The sequence below is a fragment of the Poecilia latipinna genome, unplaced genomic scaffold, assembly GCF_001443285.1.
Source record: "Poecilia latipinna isolate Pla-1442-1.1 unplaced genomic scaffold, P_latipinna-1.0 Scaffold2570, whole genome shotgun sequence".
Taxonomy (NCBI): Eukaryota; Metazoa; Chordata; class Actinopteri; order Cyprinodontiformes; family Poeciliidae; genus Poecilia; species Poecilia latipinna.
The window spans coordinates 1-20775 of NW_015115186.1; the positions used below are offsets into that span (position 1 = coordinate 1).

The following is a 20775-nucleotide window of genomic DNA, read 5'->3' on the forward strand; positions in this document are numbered from 1 at the left end:
TGCTCCTCCTGCGCTCTCTCCTTCCGTTCCTCCTCGTCCTCAGTGGGATTCTCCTCCTTCGGGGTGCTCACGCCTCCGTTTGGCGTCTGATTCATCCTCTGCTCTTCCTTTTCCTCCTGCTGGTGGTTTACTTTGGGTTTGTCTTCAGATGGCAGTTTCTCCTCCAGCGATGCCCTCCAGTCCTGCAGTTGTCTGAGTGGCCGCCGCGGCTCCCTGCGGCCCTCGGCGGCTGTGGGAGTCGGTTTCGGTTTGGCTGCGACTGTGAACACACGGCTGCGCTCCTTCAGAGACGAGGTCCTTCTCAAGCTCTTCAGCTCGGCCTGCTCCGAGCTCTGGAAGGATGAGTGGACCTCGTCCTCTGGGGGCCACTTGGCCCTCCGGGTTCTGTTTGAAGGGACGTCGTCTGCGGACGGACTCAGCGGTCCAGGGCGGTCTTCGCCGGCCGGAGGCGGCCAGGCCACCTTCAGCCGCCGCTTCTCAGCCGGCTTGTCTGCAGCCTGCTGCGTCTCTCCGGAGCCGGCCCGCGTTTTTGTGCGGGTCTCCAGCAAGGCGGCCATGTCTGTGACCTTGACCTGTGGCGACGTTTCCCCGCTGGGATCCGGCTGCGGCTCGGACACGCTCTCAGCCGGCTGCTTCGCCTCCACTGGTCGCTCTTTGGGCTTTGGCGGCTCCTCGCTTTCCTCTCCGTCGCCTCGAGGCTCCCACAGCTCCTTATGAGGGCGATGGCCGAAGCCTTCGTCGTAGTTCCCTTTGGCCTTGAACAGCTGGTTGTAGTGAGGCTTGCAGTAGATCTTACCATGCAGGGAGGCGTAGTTCCACAGACTAGAGACGGAGCAGCAAAGGTTTGACATGAGCACACATCTTATAAAATTCATTTCATAAAAAAGACTTCCAGAATGCCAAGAAAGAAAGAAAGAAAGAAAGGAAGGGAGAAAAAAACAAGGAAGTAAGAAAATGCAGAAGGAAGGACTAGAAATGGATGGAAAAAAATAAAATAAGCAGAAAAAGGAGGTAAGAAGGAAGGAAGGACAGAAAGAGACACAGCAACGAGATTGGTAAGAAATAAATACATTTACTCTTATTGTCTTATTTCAAACAAATCACACATATATGGCTGTATGCATATATGTAAGTAATAAATGAATGTCATTGACAAGTTGATTAATTTTAGTAATTCAATACAAATGGGGATTTTTTTTTTCTGCTACAGTTTGGTTGTTGCCGTTATAAAAACCAGAAGTCAGTTTCTCGTTAAAATGAAATCACTACCTAAGACCAAAAACAAAGATTTTCTTTAAGCTAAACAGAAATGATAAATTCAACCCATTCAGCGGATGACTGCTGACTAGACAGTGAGCAAATAAGCACACAAATGGAAAGTTATGTGGAAGGAAAAAGTGTGGCAGAACAGGATGAACTGCAGAATTTGAGGGATTGTGAAGCAAAGCACATTCAAGAGTCTGGACTAATCTCTTCTATCTTCGTACAAGAATAAATACAACAGCAGATCCAAGTGCGGCAGCTTACTTCAGCTTTGTGCTGCAGTGAGAGCAGGCGAAGCAGTTTTTGTGGTAAGTGTGCTCACCAACCACCAGTTTCTCCAGAGGATACACCGTTTTCTGACAGGCAGCGCATTTTGTTGTCTCTGGTACGCGAAACGTCTGCTAAAACAAAACCAATCGAATGCATTCATGGAGAACAAAGAGTGAAAAGTTGATTTTAGTAAGAACATTGTCACGTTGCCGCACCCTGGTTGCTCTGGGTTGCTCAGTTCCTTCTCCTGAAAAGAGAGAAAATTCAGAATCAGCTGTGATGCTGCTGGAGGCCTTTTCATGTTTTCCTCTGGTTTCTGGAAAGCGTTACCATTGCACTCTGCTGCTGGAGTCTGTTTGACTCTCATGGACACAGATTTCCTTATAGCAGTCCCTTTTGGTTGGTCGGTCTGGTGAAAACACAATAGAAACCACAGTACTAGTTTAAGAGAACAATCTCCATGAGAAAGAAACCGAGTAACAAAAGCTGAACTGGTTTAAAACTAGTTTTATCATATCAATTCAAAAAGACAGGATGGTCAGATCAAAGTACAAGACGTACGATTGATCTTTGATGAAGGCAGTTTTAATGTGTGGTTTAAGAGCATTTCTAGTCTGCTGTGGTGACGCAGGGGTTAAGCACAACCCACATGCGACCCCTGGCGACCTCTGCCGCATGTCTTCCCCCTTCTCTCATTACCCACTTTCCTGTCAAATAAATAAATATCCCTTATTTTTCTCAATAGCAATTTAATCATTAATCTTGTTTTCATGACGATGCTAGCTCAGAAAACTCTGAGACAGCATCTTGCATGACAAAACTCACTTGTGACATTTATCCTCGAAGGAGAGAGCGTGGTGACTGCTGTGCGAGTGTTAGCATCGCATACTTTAGGCAGTCATGTCTTTCCTATTGATGATGCCCCTTCAGCAATGTAAAGAAAGGCTCACTCCCTAACACTCAAACCTGATTTTTTCCCAGCTGTTTCTGCACCACAGTTTTCTTGTCACTGCACAGAAACTACCTGCAGGAAACAGCCTCTGCTGTGAATGTAGACTAACTGCATTCACAGCAGGGGAACATTAACCTTGAACTCCACCGATTTTGTTTCAAACGATCAAAACATAGCAGAAATATTTCTGTTGTTTGTTTCAACTGAGTTGAAATGTATCTCGTGCTGAACTCACAGAGCAGCCGGCGTTATGTTTAGCGACACTCAGCTCATACTTGGCCTTATTCACCCTCACAGACGCAGAGCGGGTCAGCGGAGACGAATCTGAAGCAGAGGTGTGGATCTTCATAAACTGAGGTTGATAGATGTAAAAAATAAAAATAAAAAATGCTGATAGAAATAAATCATTTGCTTACTTTTAGGACGTTCTGAGTCTTCAGACGAAGTGCTGCGAATCGTCGACCTGCCGACCTGAAGGAGGGGAAACGGGTTTTAGGAGTGGAGCTAAATGAGCCAGGCCCGGTTCTCCTTCCTTAATCTGCTGAGGAGAGCACTTTAAGTGTTACTCATCTCTGCCTGCACTACTCTGCAGTTTTGTAGAAGTGGGTCTGGTTTTGCAATGGTTGACAGTGAGAGACGCCACCCAAACGATTTCCAGATTAAACTTAACAAAACATGCCACAGGTCATCAAGCTTTCTTTGAACGAGTTCGATGTCCAGAACCTGAATTTTCACGTTTTATCCAAGTATATATACTAACATTTGTACAATGAAGTGGTAACATTAAAACACAAAATAAAATTCAGCTAATATAGTCACATTGGAAAAAGTTTTTAGCATTAATTTCTGTGTCAATAACTAAAGTACATTAGTTAGTCTGTATTTAGTCACATTACAGCCAAAACTTCACTTTAACAAATGGAAATCTGAAAACTGTGCATTTAGCATCGACTCTACTGAAAAATAAAGTTCAGTAACACTTGGCAGCAATTGAACCTGCAAGTCAGTGGATCATGAGCTGTGGATGCATTCGAGTTTAAATATTTGTTGCGGTACAAATGCTCGCAACACTTTGAATTACTTTCACGTTTCCTGTTGTAAAAAAAAACAACACAGACAGACAGAAACATTCAGGAGGTACGAAAACTTTTGCCTGGCACCGTAAACAACATTCAGATCAGAAAAGTGGAACAAAAGCGATGGAGATGTCTGACTCTTATCTGATAAGGCTGCCACCTGCCCGCATCTGACCTGCAGCCAAAGCATCTGAAAGCGTTCATGCGTCCTTCACTAAACACAACGTGGACGGGCCTGACCGCACCGCGGCTCTGACACTAATGATAGTTTCTCTCTGAACACACACAAAGAAAAATAAGGGGTGCGAGTCGTTTCAAAACACGTGTTGCTGAGAGTTTCACAGGGTGTAAACATTTCTGTAACTCTCCTACTGATGATGTTGAGATGAATAAATGTGAATAGTAGAACAGGTTAAGTATGATGACATGAGAGGGAAACTGAGCAAACATAAATACTGGGATGAATTAACTAAAGAAACCCAAAGAGTGAAGGAAAGAAAATGGGTTCTCGGTTTTAAATGTGTTAACAACGCCAAGATAAAGACAGCAGCTTTACCGAGGCGATCCCATGAAGACTGAGATGGGCCTTGGAAAGGAATGTCTGCATTCCTCTGTTTCAGGAGCTGAAGAGAGGGAGACTTGTTTTATTGGTCAGAGAGAAAGAGAGAGAGAGCTGCAGCGAAAGAATGGAGCTGGGGAAGGTAGAAACTGGTGACTGAACTAAAGGGGCTTCAGGAAGGAGTGAAAAAAGTAAATATGGACGGTTTTAAACTTGTGAAAGGACGTTAAGGGAAATGTGCACGGACATTTTGACCAGGACAGCACCTCGCAAAAGAATGTTCACCTTTGACCTTTGCTTTTTCTACAGCTGATCAAGTCACAACAACCAAAAAAAACAAAAAAATCTGTTTTATTGGAATTTTATACGACAGACTATCAGAAAGCCGAGCGTAGTTATGATGTGGAGGGGAAACAATTTGCAATGTTAAAAACACAAAGTGTGTCCATCCAGTCTGCTAATTATAGCGTCAAGCTGTGTGTCGTTTAATCTTAGTGTAAACGCAGCCGTGTTGTGAAGGTCTGTGAGTTTGTTTGTTTGAACAAACAGGATAATGAAGAGAGAAACATGGCGGTGGCAGCAGCATGCTCTGGGACAGCTTCTGCTAAATGAACGCAGGGCAGTTCTGGGAGAAAACGTTTCAGATCTGAAGCCGGGACAGAAGTTTACTTGTCAGCAGGTAAAAGCTGCTCAAAAATGAGGAAAAGACGACAGAAATGATTTGACTTGTGATGAATTGAAACTTAATATCTATTTGTTGAAACAATGCATAACCTGTAAATTCTTAATTACTCTACATGACACCTTATGTTCTCAAACACATAACTAGCGCACATCGATGAATAATAATTATCCAACACTTTGTAATTTACAGTTTAATCAATGTATTTATGTATTTTTTGCAGTAAAAGCTGACTCTAGAAAACATCAAATGCAAATGTCCAGCATATTTTAATAACTGTATATGCAAATTTCTTCACTTTGCAGATATACCGTGTTGGTTTATCACACAATTCTTGTGGAAAATAAAAGCTCCCGGAGTATGAATAGTTGTGCAAGACGCTGTAAAAACAAACAAAACAAAAAAAACCCATAAGATTGTAACCTTAACTACAAGCTAAAAACCTGAGTTATGTTCCACTCGCCATCAAGTTTAGACTTTTACTACTTTTACAAATCAACAGGTTTACCTGTCCAGCAGCGTCTTCTCCCTTCTCAAACTTCATCTTCAGGTCAGTCAGCTGCACTTTGGGTTTCTCAAAAGTGGCGAGTGGGCTGGTGGGAGCTTCCTCCTCGATCGGCTCGGCTTTTCGCCTGTCTGCGGCCTCATCCCCGTCCATCCCTCTCTGCTTGTCGCCCGCCGGGGCGGCAGGCGGCTGCTGCTGCTGCTCGGGTCTGGCTGCGCGCTGATCCCCCCTGTCGGCGTGCGGGTCCTGGTTCTTGACGGGCGCGGCGGGCTCCTCGCGGATGGCAGCAGGCCTGGTCAGGACGGAGCGTGAGCGGAGAATGCTGGAGCCGCTCGGAAGGGGAGCAGGAGGCTTTTTATCCTGGTTTAGGTTGACTGCTTTTTCAAATTGATTCTTCAGGGAATTCAGTTTTCCGGAGCGCAGAGAGGATGGAGCACCATCAGTGGCCTGCAAGAAAAACAAGAGAAATTAACTGAATAAAAAAAAAAAGAAAAATTTAGTCACAAGAACTATTAGGTTGCAGGCGAACTGATGGAGAAAGACAGCTGTAAGGCCTCGGATTAACGCGGTGGAATGAAGGAAATGCCTGATTCTGAACTTGGCTAGGCTCATAGATGAAGTGAGCAGCTGCTCAAAGCTGCTCCAGTGCAGAGATGTGGCTCCTGAAGTCAGAGATGCTGGTTTATTAGCTGAGACGGAAAACTCAGCTGCTTTTCTTTTCACTTTTTTCCCCTAAACCCCACAGACGACGGCTCCGTTTACCACTGAAATGTCTGCTTTTAGTCACAGCTGAGGGGAAAACTCAGCAGGAGCACCGCACACTTCAGCAGGCAGGAACTTCCTCAATTGTAGAAAAGAAGTGACACATAAGCAAAGAGGATGCGGACAGGAAAATATGTAGATGTGTTAATCATAGAAAACAAAACGAACTTCAGAATGACGTTTCCTGCCCACAACCTTGCACAATTTCCACAAAAAAACCCCCAAACTATTTAATATGTCTTGCAATTAATTACAAGTTATTAAAGATGACAAACGAGCTGAATCCTTATGTGTAAAATAAAGAGAGTAAAGAACGCAGCGGAAAAGATTTGAGCAAGTGACAAAATCCCGACAAAGAACAAAAAGCAGTGGCACAACTGCTGTCTTTGTGACGCGAGGCCAGCCTGAATGGACAACCGGATCACGGAGAGATTGTTCCCGATTTATTTTTTTTTGTTTAAGCGAGTAGAAAAGAAGAAGAAGAAACCTTTTTCAATGAGATGAAGCGGCCAGGATCGGTGTCAATACAGCCAGACAGCAAGGAAAGCCCAGGCTGGTTTTCCTCCGCGCTTCAGGAGGTGAGAGACAGCAGAAGGTCGAGCTGAGCGTGACACGGGCGGCTAGACAAAACCTACCAGAGCGAGCCGGTCCGGCGCTGCTCCGACGGCAGGAAAGTGAGAGCCAGAGTCAGAAAACCCAGGAAACCAGAGCAGGAAATGATACGCTCCGGGAAAAGTTAACTCTTTCCTCCCTGGTTTTACTTCTTGTTTCCTCTGAGGAAGTGTTGGTGGACAAAGTTACCAAAGCCTCGAATTAAAGCACGACTCGCCAGAAAGGTGCAAAACACTCAGATTAAAAGAGTAGAAGCAAGAAGCAGGAAGGAAAATTAAATCGTAAAGAAATAGTTGAGTATTTCATGAAGAGTTGCTCATTTCCTAAGCTCTACAGCAGGGGTGTCCAAAGTCGGTCCTCGAGGGCCGGCATCCTGCATGTTTTAGTTCTCTCCCTGGTTTTACACACCTGCATCAAATGATGGCTGTTAGAAGGCCTAAGCAGAACTCTGACTTGCTGAGGAGGTTGTTACAACCAATAGAGAACTAAAACATGCAGGATGCCGGCCCTCGAGGACCGACTTTGGACACCCCTGCTCTACAGTGTTATGACTCTACAATACCTTAAGAAATTATGTTTGTTTTTTATGTTTTTGTCACGTCATTACAGCAAATATTTTATGAGACAGACCAACACAAATCACTGTAATCACTGTAAGGCATCATAGAAGAAATACCTGGTTTTCAAAATGTTCTACAAAGCAAATATAAATAAATAATAAATACAGAAAAGTGCGGTTTGCATCTTCGTCACCTTTACTCTGACACCCCTAAATAAAGCTGCAGGTCTTTTGGGGCGCGTCTCTAGAGATTTGAATTTTGGCTCGTTTGTCTTTGCAAAACGGAGAGGATCTGTGAACATCACAACAGATTCTCCTTTTATGTTTGACCTGGACTTTGACTAAACCATTCAACATCCTTGGATCCACTGGTGTCCAATTGTTGATAAAAAAAAATCCTCTCATTGCCACAAAAGTGAGATTTTCTTTTTAAAGTAATGCACAAAAGTGACGCCACCAGATACCTGTGTCTTAAACCCTCTTTCAGGTTTTCGTCGTCAGGTTGAGCAGAGGCTTGATGTTAATGACCCACTGCTTTCAAATCAGACGCGCCGAGCCATAAAACATGCAGGACGCCAGACCTGCGGTCCTGGAAATGGAATCCTCCGCCTTAAATTATCCTCGAAAGCAGCTGCAAGTTTTCACATAATCAGTGGCAGGTTTTAATATATATATATATATATATATATATATATATATATACATATATATATATATATATATAAAACAAGTGATGGAAAAGGCACAAAAATGACCTACCCTGGTAAACAAAAAGACTTTTTATAACTGGAATTAGAGCAGCCATATTTCCATGTAATCCACTATACACATGCCAGCCTTATTTTGTGAAAAAACTTATTTAAAAAATGAAAAAAAAAAAAAAAAGATTAAATGGGCTTAAACAGAAGAAGCCCCTTTAATTGATCATATATTGTCCCAACACACCCAGAGACTTCAGCGTATTTTATTTTATTTAAGGACTTTATGTGTTAGAGAGAAGTTAAACTCTGTCAAAGGTGACTTTTGAAGAAAGGTTGTTGTGGTGGATTTTATTTAGAAGCAGCTGAGTAAAGGAGGCTCAATACCAATAATTATAGTACTTGAAAGTTGTTTAAAAATATTCTCAAACAGATTTGACTCTTGCTTAATGTTTTTGCCACCTGTGGCCTTTACTCATTATTAGCAGCTTGAGAGGAGAAAGGCCAAACAGAGAAGGAGAAGCACTAAATCAGACCGAGGACAAATGTGCCAAGGACAGCAGCCTCCATGTTTGGTGCGTCTGAACCACACGGCAACATGAGACATCAATTTCTAATAAAACCTACGGCATTAATTTGGGAACACAGCTTGAGACAGAAGATCAATACAGACTCACTGCATTCACACAGCATTTGTTAACAAGAAACTAAACCAGGAGTCTGCAACTTGGTAATAAAGAACCAACGGATGTACTTAGACATACATATAATAACACATGCAGCTTTTCAGATTTTTTGATAGAATAATTGCTGTAAACATCCACAAAAGAATGACTCAAAAAACAACCAGTAAGAATTTTATGGGGGGGGGGGGGGATATGTCAATGGGGGGGAAACTATGTGTTTTGTCTTTATCAGCTTTTAGAAAACAAAATTATGTGCCTAAAAAATTATTTTGACTTCAAGCGTTCACAGTGTACAGACATTAGGTGTAAATATATAACAAATGACTTTTCATCGCATTTTATACAACAATCAACATTCCATAGAAAAAAACTGTATCCTTTCTTTGATTTAAAACTTAAAAATATAATTTTTTGTTGTTGTTGTTGCAAAATCATATTTTCTAAAGAGGAGATTTCTCAAAAATTATAAGCAGTCTTTTGGTAGCATTTCAGCCCTAAATAACTTTTATTTATCTGGACAGAAGGAACAAAAGCGCCTTCGAATACAGAGGCTGCAGACCCCAGACTTAGACAAACCATCTTCCAAAATACAATCACCAAAAGAAGAATTTCCTGCCAAAATTATTCATATTCCAGGTAATAAAGTATTAATATTATGTGGGGGAAAAAAATAATCTTTTAATTTTACCAATATGTTTCTTCTGCCTGGAACTAATGTTATCATTTTGAAATGGCTCAGCCAGAGACTGAGAGTCTGTGTAGGGAGCTGAAGATTAGGGTGATGGCAAAGAGGCTTTCCAACCTCAAAGACTTTGAGCTCATCGCCAAAGAAAACTCATCAAAACACCAGCGGAAACATGGAGAATGCTGCTCAGCAGTCATGAGGGTTTGATTCATGCAATAATGACGAGATTAAAAATAACCTTCAACACCCATTTAGAAACAGAAACTACTTTTATGTTATCTTGTTGTCTTTTTGAGATACCTGTCTGATGAGCCGTCAGAAACAAAGGCTGAGCTGAACATCGTGTTGTTAAACTGGGTAATGAGGCTGTAAATCATCTTCAAAGCAGAAATAAATCTGAATGTTGACTTTGTTCTTCTGCCTTTCAAGCTTTCCTTTCTTGAGCAACAAGTTGGAAAGGCCCATAAATAATTAAAAGACTAAATCATTTCATTTATGTAATGAATTAGGTTAACTGGTTGGTAACACTTTATTTGAAGGTGTGTACATAAGACTGACATGATGCTGTCATAAAAATGACACCTGCAGTGAACATGAAGGAGTCTTGATGAATGTTGTCATTAAGTGTCTTTTGGTAAATAATAACACTTTTAATGCAAAGTTGCACTAAAAGTGTAAACTTTGCATTACTCGGACAATAATGACCCCTTTAATGCAAAATTCTATTAAAATTTGCATTAAAAGTCCAGTAAAAGTGTCAACTTTTCATTAAAAGCGTCATTATTTACCAAATGACACTTCATGAGAACATTCATAAACATTCATGAAGACTCCTTCATGTTCATGTCAGGTGTTATGTCATGTTTATGACGGTATCCTGCCGGCATTCCCCTTCAAATAAAGTTTAATTTGGGGTTAATAAATTACTGCAAGTCACAACAGAATAAAATCCAGAAATCTTATTCTTTATAACAATCTGTCTCTTGATTACATAATAAAAGATGGACTTGGTATTTGCTGGACGTGTTGACAAAAACTCCCATCCCCCAACTATCTCCCCACCATCCCCCGCACGCACGCACACACACACACACACACACACACACACACACACACACACACACACACACACACACACACAAACAGATGGTCTTTCACAGTGCTCATTCAAAACTAAGCTCAGACACATCATACCACAAGTGTTATTCATAAATAATTCATCTGACGCTCCACTTTAATGTACTCGTATCAGGAAGGCAAACACACGTTAAGACGTTGAAAAACAATAATTAACCTGATTCACACTAAATATTGGTTTAGATTACAGCTGGCGGTGCTCTGTGAGAATTCAGCTCCTATCATTACAGCAACATCTGAGCAGGTTTAGATCAGGTTTCGTCTTTACCACCCAGAGCATTAAAGAAAGAAGATGCCTACAGTCTCTCCAAATAGCTGCTGGGGAAACGGACCCTGTAATCACACTGTACAACAGTACCTTGTGTTTCCTCATGACGTTCTCTGATCCGTTTCTCATCTGATCTCGGTCCAGGTTTGTTTATCGCTCTTTCGCTCTGACACATCAGCCAAACCTGCACGTGGAGCCTCAATGAGTTTTACAAGTGGGGTGGGGGGATTACACTGGAGCAGGATTATGGGTTCGATAGCTCGCCTGTCGCGACAAGTAGCCAATGAGAGGTCAGCTGGGACAGGGCAAGACGCGGCCGTGTGTGAGCATGAGGACTCAATGCGTTTGTGTGTGTGTGTTCCTCATCTCTTAAAAACTTTAATTAGGTTACCGCCACATGAGAGGAACGGAGGAAATCAAGAGAGACAAGCAAGAACACATACACACAGTTTGTATGACCCCCACCCCGGACGAAGGGGCAAAATAAATGGTAATTTACACATTAATCCGCTTGTTTGTTTAGTCTTTAGATGAAAGATCTTAATCCCTGTCTTCCAACGAAGGACTGGGTCACTACAGCGCCTCGTAAAACCATTCACACCTCCAGAGCTTCACCTGTTTCCCAAGAAGTTAAAACTTTACTGCATTTTACTGGGATTTTTTGTCGCAGGGTTGCCCATCTGCATATTTTTAGCTTCGCAGAGGCTTCGTAACAAGCCACTCATTTAATTCAGGTGTTTTGGAGCAAAGATGCGTCTAAAAAGTTGTCAAGCTTTTCGATTTATATTGCTGGACTTGACCAACCTAATCCTGAAGCAACAAGCTCAGGATATGCATGGTTTTCAACTTTTTTTAAACAAATACAATTCTGAAATATGTGACCTCCATTTTTATTCTGCTCTCTTTATGCTGATAACTGTAAATAAACTCCCGTACAGTCAAGAAGAGCCACCTACACAATAATATGTTATCCTCTTAATAGTGTCCAAATGTCAGCAGCTGTCCTGCTGTCTCTTCCAGCAGGACAGAGAGACTCTGAACATGCAGCCAAAGCTACACTGAAATCTAAGCAGCCATGTCTTAGAAACCTAAATCTAATTGAGAATTTTAAAAGAAAAAAGATGTTCAAAGATGTTCTCTATCCTGTCTGACTGACTGAGCTTGTGGCATTTTAGAAAAACAAATGGACAAAACTGTTAGTCTCCAAATATGCAAAGATTGTAGAAACATAACTCGGAAGGTTTGCAGCTGTAACCGCAGTGGATGGGGAGTTCCTACAAAGTTTGGGATCAGAGAGGCTGAATAGAAATGGACACAAAGTTTCTCAGAAAAAGCCAGTAACTTTGTGTCGGTGTTTCACATGAACTCCCAATAATCTGCAAAGATCTGTGAATGTTTTCTTAGCACCACCTAATTTTACATACGTGTCACTGTTGGGTATGATCCATCTTTAAGAGGAATACTCACTCCTTTCTTCTCTGCACTGGATTTCTCTGCATTCTTCTGGTACCTGCAGGGCAAGGAAACAACACTGACCTCCACTGACTCACAACAATGCAGAGCATACACACATTTTATGTTTTCTGATTTAAAATGTTGGGAAAACGCTTTAAGTTACAACGTATGCAAAGAAAAACTGTTCATGTGCTTATTTTAATGTTATATGTTGACATTCTGGAAACAGACACCAGTGCTTTCAATGATTAAACAAGTTTTACTAGCTATGTAAAGGACACAGGAAAAAATACCCTTTTTTTTATTTATTTATTTCTAACTTATGTGTAGTTTCTACACATTATTCTCTCACATTGACTGGAATTAACCTCGTTGGTGGAGCCAGTCCATGTACACAAAACTACATTCATGTGAATCCAGCCTCCACCATGATAACGGTCTGAATCTGGAAATCTGCGCTATCATTTCTCCAAACAGAACACTTCCCACTTACACAATAACATGTTATCATCTACCAAACACATTTAAACAACCTTCCCACATGGTCTTGAGTAAACTGCAGATAACCAGGGTGTTTTTGTTTTGCTGTTCAGGTTTCTCTTGGTCGGAGTGGCTTCTAGTCGTTTTGCATATTCACCATTTTAGACCCAGGAAGGTTTGGTCATTACATGCCTGAGTGGTATGATGTAATTTTCTATTGTCCACTTTTAATTTACAGTAAGGAAATGTGGTTTTAGTTGGCAATAATCGGTCATATTTCATTAGAGTCAACAGACAATTCATTCATTATACATGTTACACATCTAGAGGTCTGATCATAATTTCAGATGTACCCGAAATATAAACAAAAACATTTAAGATTTTACATTTGTAAAAGCAAGAGGATATCATAAACTATTCAGTCATATTTAACACGTCCTAAAATTTACTTTAACCTCCATCTGTACTAAAGGCAGATGCTAAAAGTAAAAATCACTCCCAAACTTTGCTAAAATGTTACCCACTTGGAGAATATTTTTGCAAGGCCAGAGCTTTTCCCTCGCCCGCCGAGCGACAGCTCCTTGGCGGTGATACGCAAGGACTGCGTCGCCTTGGAGCCCCGAACAAATGAGCCGTTCTCCATGGCTGTCAACCTGAAGCAAGAAAAAAATAAAAGCCACAAACACATTCAGTACACATCTGAACATGTTTCTTAGTAACCTATTTCTAGAAATCTATTTCTTTGTTTTATACCACAAGGCTTTGGGAAATAGAGAAAATAAAAGAAAACAAAAAAGATTGTCTTATGTAATTATTAATGCCTCGTATTTGTTGAAGAATAACGTTAAGAAGTGTTAGAACGGGAAATGATTCACAGTGACACAATATGATTGTGAGAGTCTGGCGATATCCCGAGATAGTCTGCGATGCTATTTGATATGATGTGAAACAAATCCAAGGCAATACAACATGTAATGCAAAGCATGCAGAACAATGCAATGTGATATGATGCATGTGCCTGCAAAAGCCTTCGTTACATCCCTTTAACGTTTTCACAATGTGTCACGTTAGAACTTGACAGACCAGCTGAACTTATGCTGTTATTCTATTAGGTGAATTCTGAGGAAAACTTGGTGCACTGGATTTTATTTAGGGGTTTCACTGTAAAAGAAAATGCATGCGAATCTGCATAGTTTTCCTTTCACTTAATATTAGCAGAACTTCATGTTGTTATGTCACATAAATCCCGATTAAAAACATCAAAGTGTCTGGTTGTAACAAAATGTTAAAAACGTCCCAGGCACTAATATTTTTTGGAAGGCACCAAATCCATAAATTTATTTATTTATTAACCTTTAATTCACAATAAAAATGCCACACAGACTAAACATTTATTTTACAAAAACATTTCAGCCAAAACTGACAACTTTTGTTTTGCACAAACAGCTGCTTTTAGAAAAGAAAGTAATCAAATAATCAAACTGAGAAAGATAGTGTGTTACAAAGGTACATGAAACATATGTACAAAAATAATAAAGGATAAAATCACTAAAATAAGATTAATTTCAGAGTAACACTTAGCCACCTAGCATGCAGGAAATAAACATACAAAAATAATTCATAATCAACAGGATGCTCCCTTTTGTTTTCCCGTATCTGTTGACGGTTGGTGCGTCTTTCTGGCTCTCGGTTATTAAGATTACAGTTTCTACTGGAACGGATAAACTAGTCTGGAACCTGTTCTTGCATCAGACGGAAGAGTCCAGCACTGTGTGTGCTGGACTTGTTTTCTGTCTACGATTATTCATTTGCAAGTTTATAGCACAAACTTCCCTAACAAAACGGCCCACGACTGAATGCACATATTTGTGCTCGTTCAGTTGTGCATGCAAACAGACGAGTCGACGTGTTGGAACTTGTTCTTCAGATCAGGTTGCATGAATGCAAAGAGGGAAAACACAAATTGAAAGCAACAGAGAGCAGGTACGTTCGCACAACAAGTGGCCGCGGCTCAGTGGTGACAATGTGTCACAGGAGATGAGTGTGAAACCAAAATTACACTTTCACTTAATTACACTTTGACTAAGCCTTTGTCTTTAGATGTGGTTTATTTGTCAAATGATGAACCTTTCCGCAATTTCTGCATGGACAGACGGGCCAAAAGAAAACAAAGAGGATATCTTACAATCCTTAAAGCTACTGTAGGTTGCAAAGGTCTTCACACCGCCTGACACATTTCACAGTTTATCACATGACAAACAACCTTCAATTTATTTCATAGGGATTTTATGTGATGGACCAACACAAAGAGGACGACGGCTATTGAGAAGAAAAAGAAACTTAGTTTACAAAAACGTTTTTAATAATCTGAAGAGCGTGCTTACTTAGCCCCTTTTTTACTTTAACATCCCAAAACGAAACTCAAACCAAATGTCTTCACAGGTCACCTGATTAATCAATAAAGTCCACCACTGTAAGATTAAATTTCAGGTAAATACACATTATATCCACTGTAAAACATGGTGCTGGAGTCACACTGTGGGGACGATTATTGGTAAAAATGAGTCAATTATGACAATAACTGCAGCTATAAATAGGATAGTATTTCCAACTGAAACACAGATCTGAGTCTCCTTCGCTGAAAATGTATTTGTGCCATCAAAGATGCTCAAATTCACACCTGAGCTGCTAATGCCTTAAAGGTTTGATTTATTTACTTAGCAGTTTGTCCACTTACACCTAGAATGCTAATAAAATAAATAAATTGACGTTTGTGGCTTCAACATGTCTGTAAAATGTTAGCAGGATCTCGTAAATCACTGCCATCTACAGAGTTTTACTTTAACAATCACTTCAGCTGTGGTCATGTTCGCCGTGGCGCACCTAGAGGATTACATCATCGCTCTGATGCACGGCAGCGCTGCCGACAACTTCCAGGACTTTGAACCGAACTCCAACCCCTCATTTAAAAGCAGTCAATAAACAGTCCTTCTTTCACTTTAGCCCAAATTTGATCTATTTATTTGTGTTTACTTCAATCTACTCTATAGATAAAGTTTTGATTTCTATATTACGTTTGACAAATATGAACAAACATCCAAACATATATTCACGAACGAGCGTTACAATGTTATGTTTACGTTCCTTAAGGCGACTTATTACTGACACAAACTTCAGATCTGAAGGCAGCGTGGCTCGTTTCGTCATCCTGTATGCTGTTTGATACCAGTGCTAAACCGGCTCACTTGGATCGGGTTCTTTTTGTTGTCATTCATCTGTTTGCTTCAGGTCTTGGTTTAAGCCTGGAGTCATTTCCTTCATGCAAAGCAGGAGACACACCCTGGGGAAGTCACCTATTCGACTTAAATCTTAAAAAGCCCGAGGATTTCGAAACAATGAACAAGACAAGGTACATGGGCGTCCGACCTGTAATTCCAGATATTAATGGAGTGAATTTTTAGTACAGATCCTCTGGTTTTTCCACGTTAATAGAAAGCGGTTAAGAGTAAGATAGGGTCATGCTTGTAAGGCATGCAAAAGCAGCCTTAATGTTTTTTATTTTAGAAAATAAATTAAGCAAATTAAGACTTAAAACTGATGCAAAGCTGTGGTTTACATACAGCCAAGGCCTTAAGGCACTGTGATCATTTCGACCAAGCCCAGTAAAACTCGTCTTAAGCAGCTGAATGCAGGGTGGCTACCTGAGCAGGTAGCCCTACTAATTAACAAGCTAATAACTGTCTGTTTTACACTATGAAGAGCAGAACAGCAGAAAGGCATGCAACTCTGTGCGATGAGCGCTTGAAAACGAATTTTAGCTACAATTTGATGTCATTCTATTATAATTATTAGCATTTATCTTTTGCTTAAAGTGATATTTTAGATTTTTGGAAGTGTGGCATCTTTCTATTACCTGTAACAGAAAGATACCATATCACAAAGTAAGTAGATGGTCAGAGAGGCAGAAGACTAACAGACACACCCATTATGGCAGATTTTATCAATTTGAATTAACTAAAACTGGATCTGTACATTTCCATAAAATAGCACCTTTGTTAACTTTGTTTTCATTTACATCCACAGTGACCATCTGCTGCCATGAGACTCCTGTACAACTGGGTAATTATTACGATAGCCTTAAAAATATAAGTTCAAAATGCTTGGAATACATCAGGCAACAATAACTGTGCTACAATCAGTCCTTTGTGAATCACACTGATATTGAAATGGTTGCCTTCCTACTTCAAGTAAAAGAAATTAGATAATATTATCCATTCGTCTTAAGAAATGTTTTAAATGCTGTGCTACCAAGAACCTGGTTTATTTGTACTGAGGGTTATCATGACAGCAGAACGTAAAACTGTCCCAATCACATGGATTCTAGATCTGTTGTTACTTAATTATTATACGCATCATTCATTCATAGTATTAGTTCTCTTTTATTATTATGTATTAATAGTTATTCATTGTTTGTTCTTGTAAACTAGTGTGCTCCTGAAACATGCTGTCCTTGTGTGTTGTATTCAGTTTACTGTTTCTATTTCTAGTAATCATCACTCCTTTTGTCAGATCCTCCTGTTCTCAGTTCTACTAATGCTCCTCGTCTTCTCTTGTGAGTTTTGGGGGATTTTCTAGTTTCCCGTGCAACTGCATTACTATATACACGGTCAATGATATTTCATTTAAAAAAAAATAAAAAAAATCCCTGCTGCATGTAACTCTGGCTGCCCGCGGCAATAAAAGCCGTCTCAATCACTTTTGTGACAGTGAGTCATAAAAATCGTTTCTGTGTCACCTTATCAGCTCCAGATCACATGACCAGAAGTTTCTTCATTTTCATTTTCCAAAAATCCACAAAGGTGAGCAGCATTTTTCCAGCGAGAAGCTCACAATAGGAGCATTGACTGAGTCAGTGGCATCATATGTTGCGAAAGCGTCCACAGCGGCTGCCCTGTCTCAGCAGGGGAATGAGACACAAGTAAAGAAAGGCTTGACAAGATGACAGCCTACATAATCCCGTAAATTCTTCAGGATTTTATAATTAAACAAAATCATAAACGTTCTCAATACCCTTGATTTCTACATTGCTGATGTAACACCCTCATAGGTTTTTGCTATGACAACAAGCTACCACAGCACATTTGGACACTTGCTAAGTCAGAGAAAAGGAGCAGTCCTCCTTGCTTAATGCATAATTGATCTATTATGAATTAATACAAGAGCCTCAGTCAGGTGTTCAGGAGAGAATGAGTGACTCTGAACTACAGAGTCATTACTGAAGTATGCAATAAAGAGGAATAACTTGAAGACAGGCGGCCCAGCTCTGAGGCCAACATGTCATCTGAAATACTTTAATTATAGGTCTAGCTTTCATGGTGGCTAGAAGAGAAAAGGGTAAAATAGGCTGTAACGTTTAGATGACGCAAACCGAGAGCACAGTCGTTTAACTTCAAGGAAAGTCGTGAATAAACAGAAACACACAAGCTGCTCTTACAACGCAAAACACGTGTATTAAACTTTCCGTCAATGTTAGCAATATACGAACTCAAATCTTCCAAACATACCTCTTTGCTTTGGATAAGAGTTAGTTAGTTGTTTAGTGAATGTCCCCCCGTCCTAACATGTATTTGCTCCTACCTGTGGGAACTTCCGTTTAGCCAAAGCTTGTGAGAAAACCTGCCAGACACCTGACACTGGCTGCTGGAGCCGCGACACCGCCCGGAGTGGACAGCGCGGAGGAGGAGTGAGCGCAAAGGTGAGTGGAAGAGGCAGATCACGTGACTTGCTCCACCAATGACCTGAGGCATAACGTTACACTTACCTGGGAGGGTTTTTTTTTTGTTTGCTTGTTTTGTTTGTGTGTGTGCGCGCAGGCTAAAATTCCTGAGAACAGGTGGCTTTGCTCACTTCCCAATGTTAAAAGTCAACAGGCAGTCTGATGGTGATAAGATAAACGGAGTGTAGCAACCGTCTCCATGACAGGGGGAGGGAGCCGGCGGGGAGTGTGGGAAGGGGGTGGGGGAGATGTGGGTGGGGGAGTGACAAAAATGAACAATGCACGCTAAGCCGAGTTTGTAGGTTTTGGCCTATGGGGCCTCTCATAAGTGAACTACGCCTTTAATTTGGATCCCTAAACCAGCAAGAGCACTTCCATTCGGTTTTGTTATCGTTATTTATCAGAACATTATAAATTTCTTCACATTACATTCATTTTGCGAAACTTTCATAGCTTCTCCAAAAAAAAGAGAAAAAAATCAATAAAATAAATTTAAATCGCCATACAGACATAACAGAAAAGGAGAAATAAATAAATAAATAAATAAATAAATAATCGAGGCAGCATTGGGGAGCTAAAAGGTAATAGTTGTTACTTATCTTTTTAGCTTAGTCACATGTTATGCTTTGGGATGTCAAGAATTAAAATGTTCATTTATTTCAGTTTGAGTCAAAGAGAGTCACTCTTATTGTATAGATCTATAACACACTGATATAGTTCAAGCCTGCATTTCTGTTGGATATTTATGACTGACAGATAATTTAAAAAAAACCTCAAATTTCCTTACTCGGAAAATTTAAATATTATATAACTTCTTCTTATATAACACAGATTAGAAAGGGATTTTTTAAATACAGAAAATTCAGCCTATTATTCTGTAATTTAATACGTCGTCATACTCCCCAGGCAGAACGTAATATGGAGGAGATCAACCTGTGGTTCTGCTGAGCTGGTTAGGAAGCTCAGCTTTTGTCATCTGCATTGTTGATTCTGGTGATTATTATCTTCCTAATGTGTTTAACTAGCTTTAGTTTGCTGGTCAGTCAAGCACAGTGATACCAAAGCTTAGTAATTATGTGTGTAGGTGCCAAGTCCTGTTGGGAAATCAAATCAGCATCTCCATAAAGCATGTTGTAAGATTTGTTTATCAGTAGCTGCACAGGCTTTGGACCAATATCATGGTTAGGGTTACGGCTCCTAAATTGAGCTGTAGTACAGGCCTTTTATCTCCCCAAACTCCTGAATGGATTTTGCTTCACAATTCTGTTGAGGATTTAGTTATCCCTGTTGATTATTATGCTTATTTGTCTACTACAGTTTTTCCTTTCACTCAGCTTTCCATTATTATTCTTGCCTACAGCACTCTGTTTGCAGCCAACTTCTTTGACAATGAGCTTTTGTGTCCTAGCCTCCCTATGGCAGTTCTTTATGGCTTTCTGCAGACCACTGTACAAATAATTGTAAACCATGACATACATTTGTATTAGAAATCCATTTTATCAGTACAATATTTGGATTTTACATGTAATAGTCAAAGAAAAAAAAAACATTTGCAGCTGTCTAATTCAAAAATACTATCTAAAATCGTATTAACTATAAATTAATTATTACAATATAATGTGAAATGTATCACTACAGTGTCGAGTCTCACAATTTTAACTTCAAAATGCGTTGTGTTAAGTGCACAAATCATGATTCTTCGATAGACTCAAAAAAATACTGTGGTTTCTGTGGTGACAGGAGGGTGATATGCTTAACCGGGAGTGACCACCCCAAGTGAATCCTGCATAAGGACCCATGAATGCTTGGCCAACACTGACGCAACTGAAAACCCGTTAAAACAAACACATTTGTGGATTCTCCTTCTCATCAAGAACATCCAAAAGAGAGCAAATTTTTTTGGGTGGGGAGTAAAGGATGGAGTTAGTTAGATGTTTGCATGGTATTTGCCTTCTAAATAAGAAGAGATTTCTTTGAACGAAGAAAAGTTCTCCCTTGGTTGAGCCCCTTTTGTCCTTTGTGTGTTCCAGTGGTTGTTTCTGAATTGGACTAATTACACATCCAACAGCTTTTAATGCAAACTGCAACACATCTAATGTATGTCTTTGAATTTATTAGAAGAACTGAATACAAACTTCCTTTCTCAAAGAAGCCTCTTGTTGCATGCTCTCAAACAAATAAAAACAGCTTAATGTGGCACCATAATGCTGAGAATGTTCAATGGCGGTGTCACAGGCGATGTTGGATTTTGCTACATTTGCTTTGGAAAGTATACACCAGAGATCCTACTCCACCAAAACACTTTGTTTCAATTATTCTCCACTTTTGCAAGATGATTTGTCATCAATAT

The 20775-nt window shown here is 40.3% G+C and overlaps 1 protein-coding gene across 1 annotated transcript; it reads right to left on the reverse strand.

Annotated features, from left to right (window-relative positions):
• Window positions 1-5: 5 nt before the first annotated feature.
• LOC106938337 (LIM domain and actin-binding protein 1-like) lies at window positions 6-18470 on the reverse strand (the record flags this gene model as incomplete). The annotated part of the gene is made up of 10 exons (XM_015020321.1): window positions 18287-18470; window positions 13174-13302; window positions 12182-12224; window positions 5311-5754; window positions 2902-2956; window positions 2721-2809; window positions 1864-1942; window positions 1749-1780; window positions 1528-1664; window positions 6-822 (listed from the first exon to the last, which is right to left on the reverse strand). Coding segments are annotated over exons 1-10 (1995 nt in total), but the record flags the coding sequence as incomplete, so codon positions are not given.
• Window positions 18471-20775: the final 2305 nt, after the last annotated feature.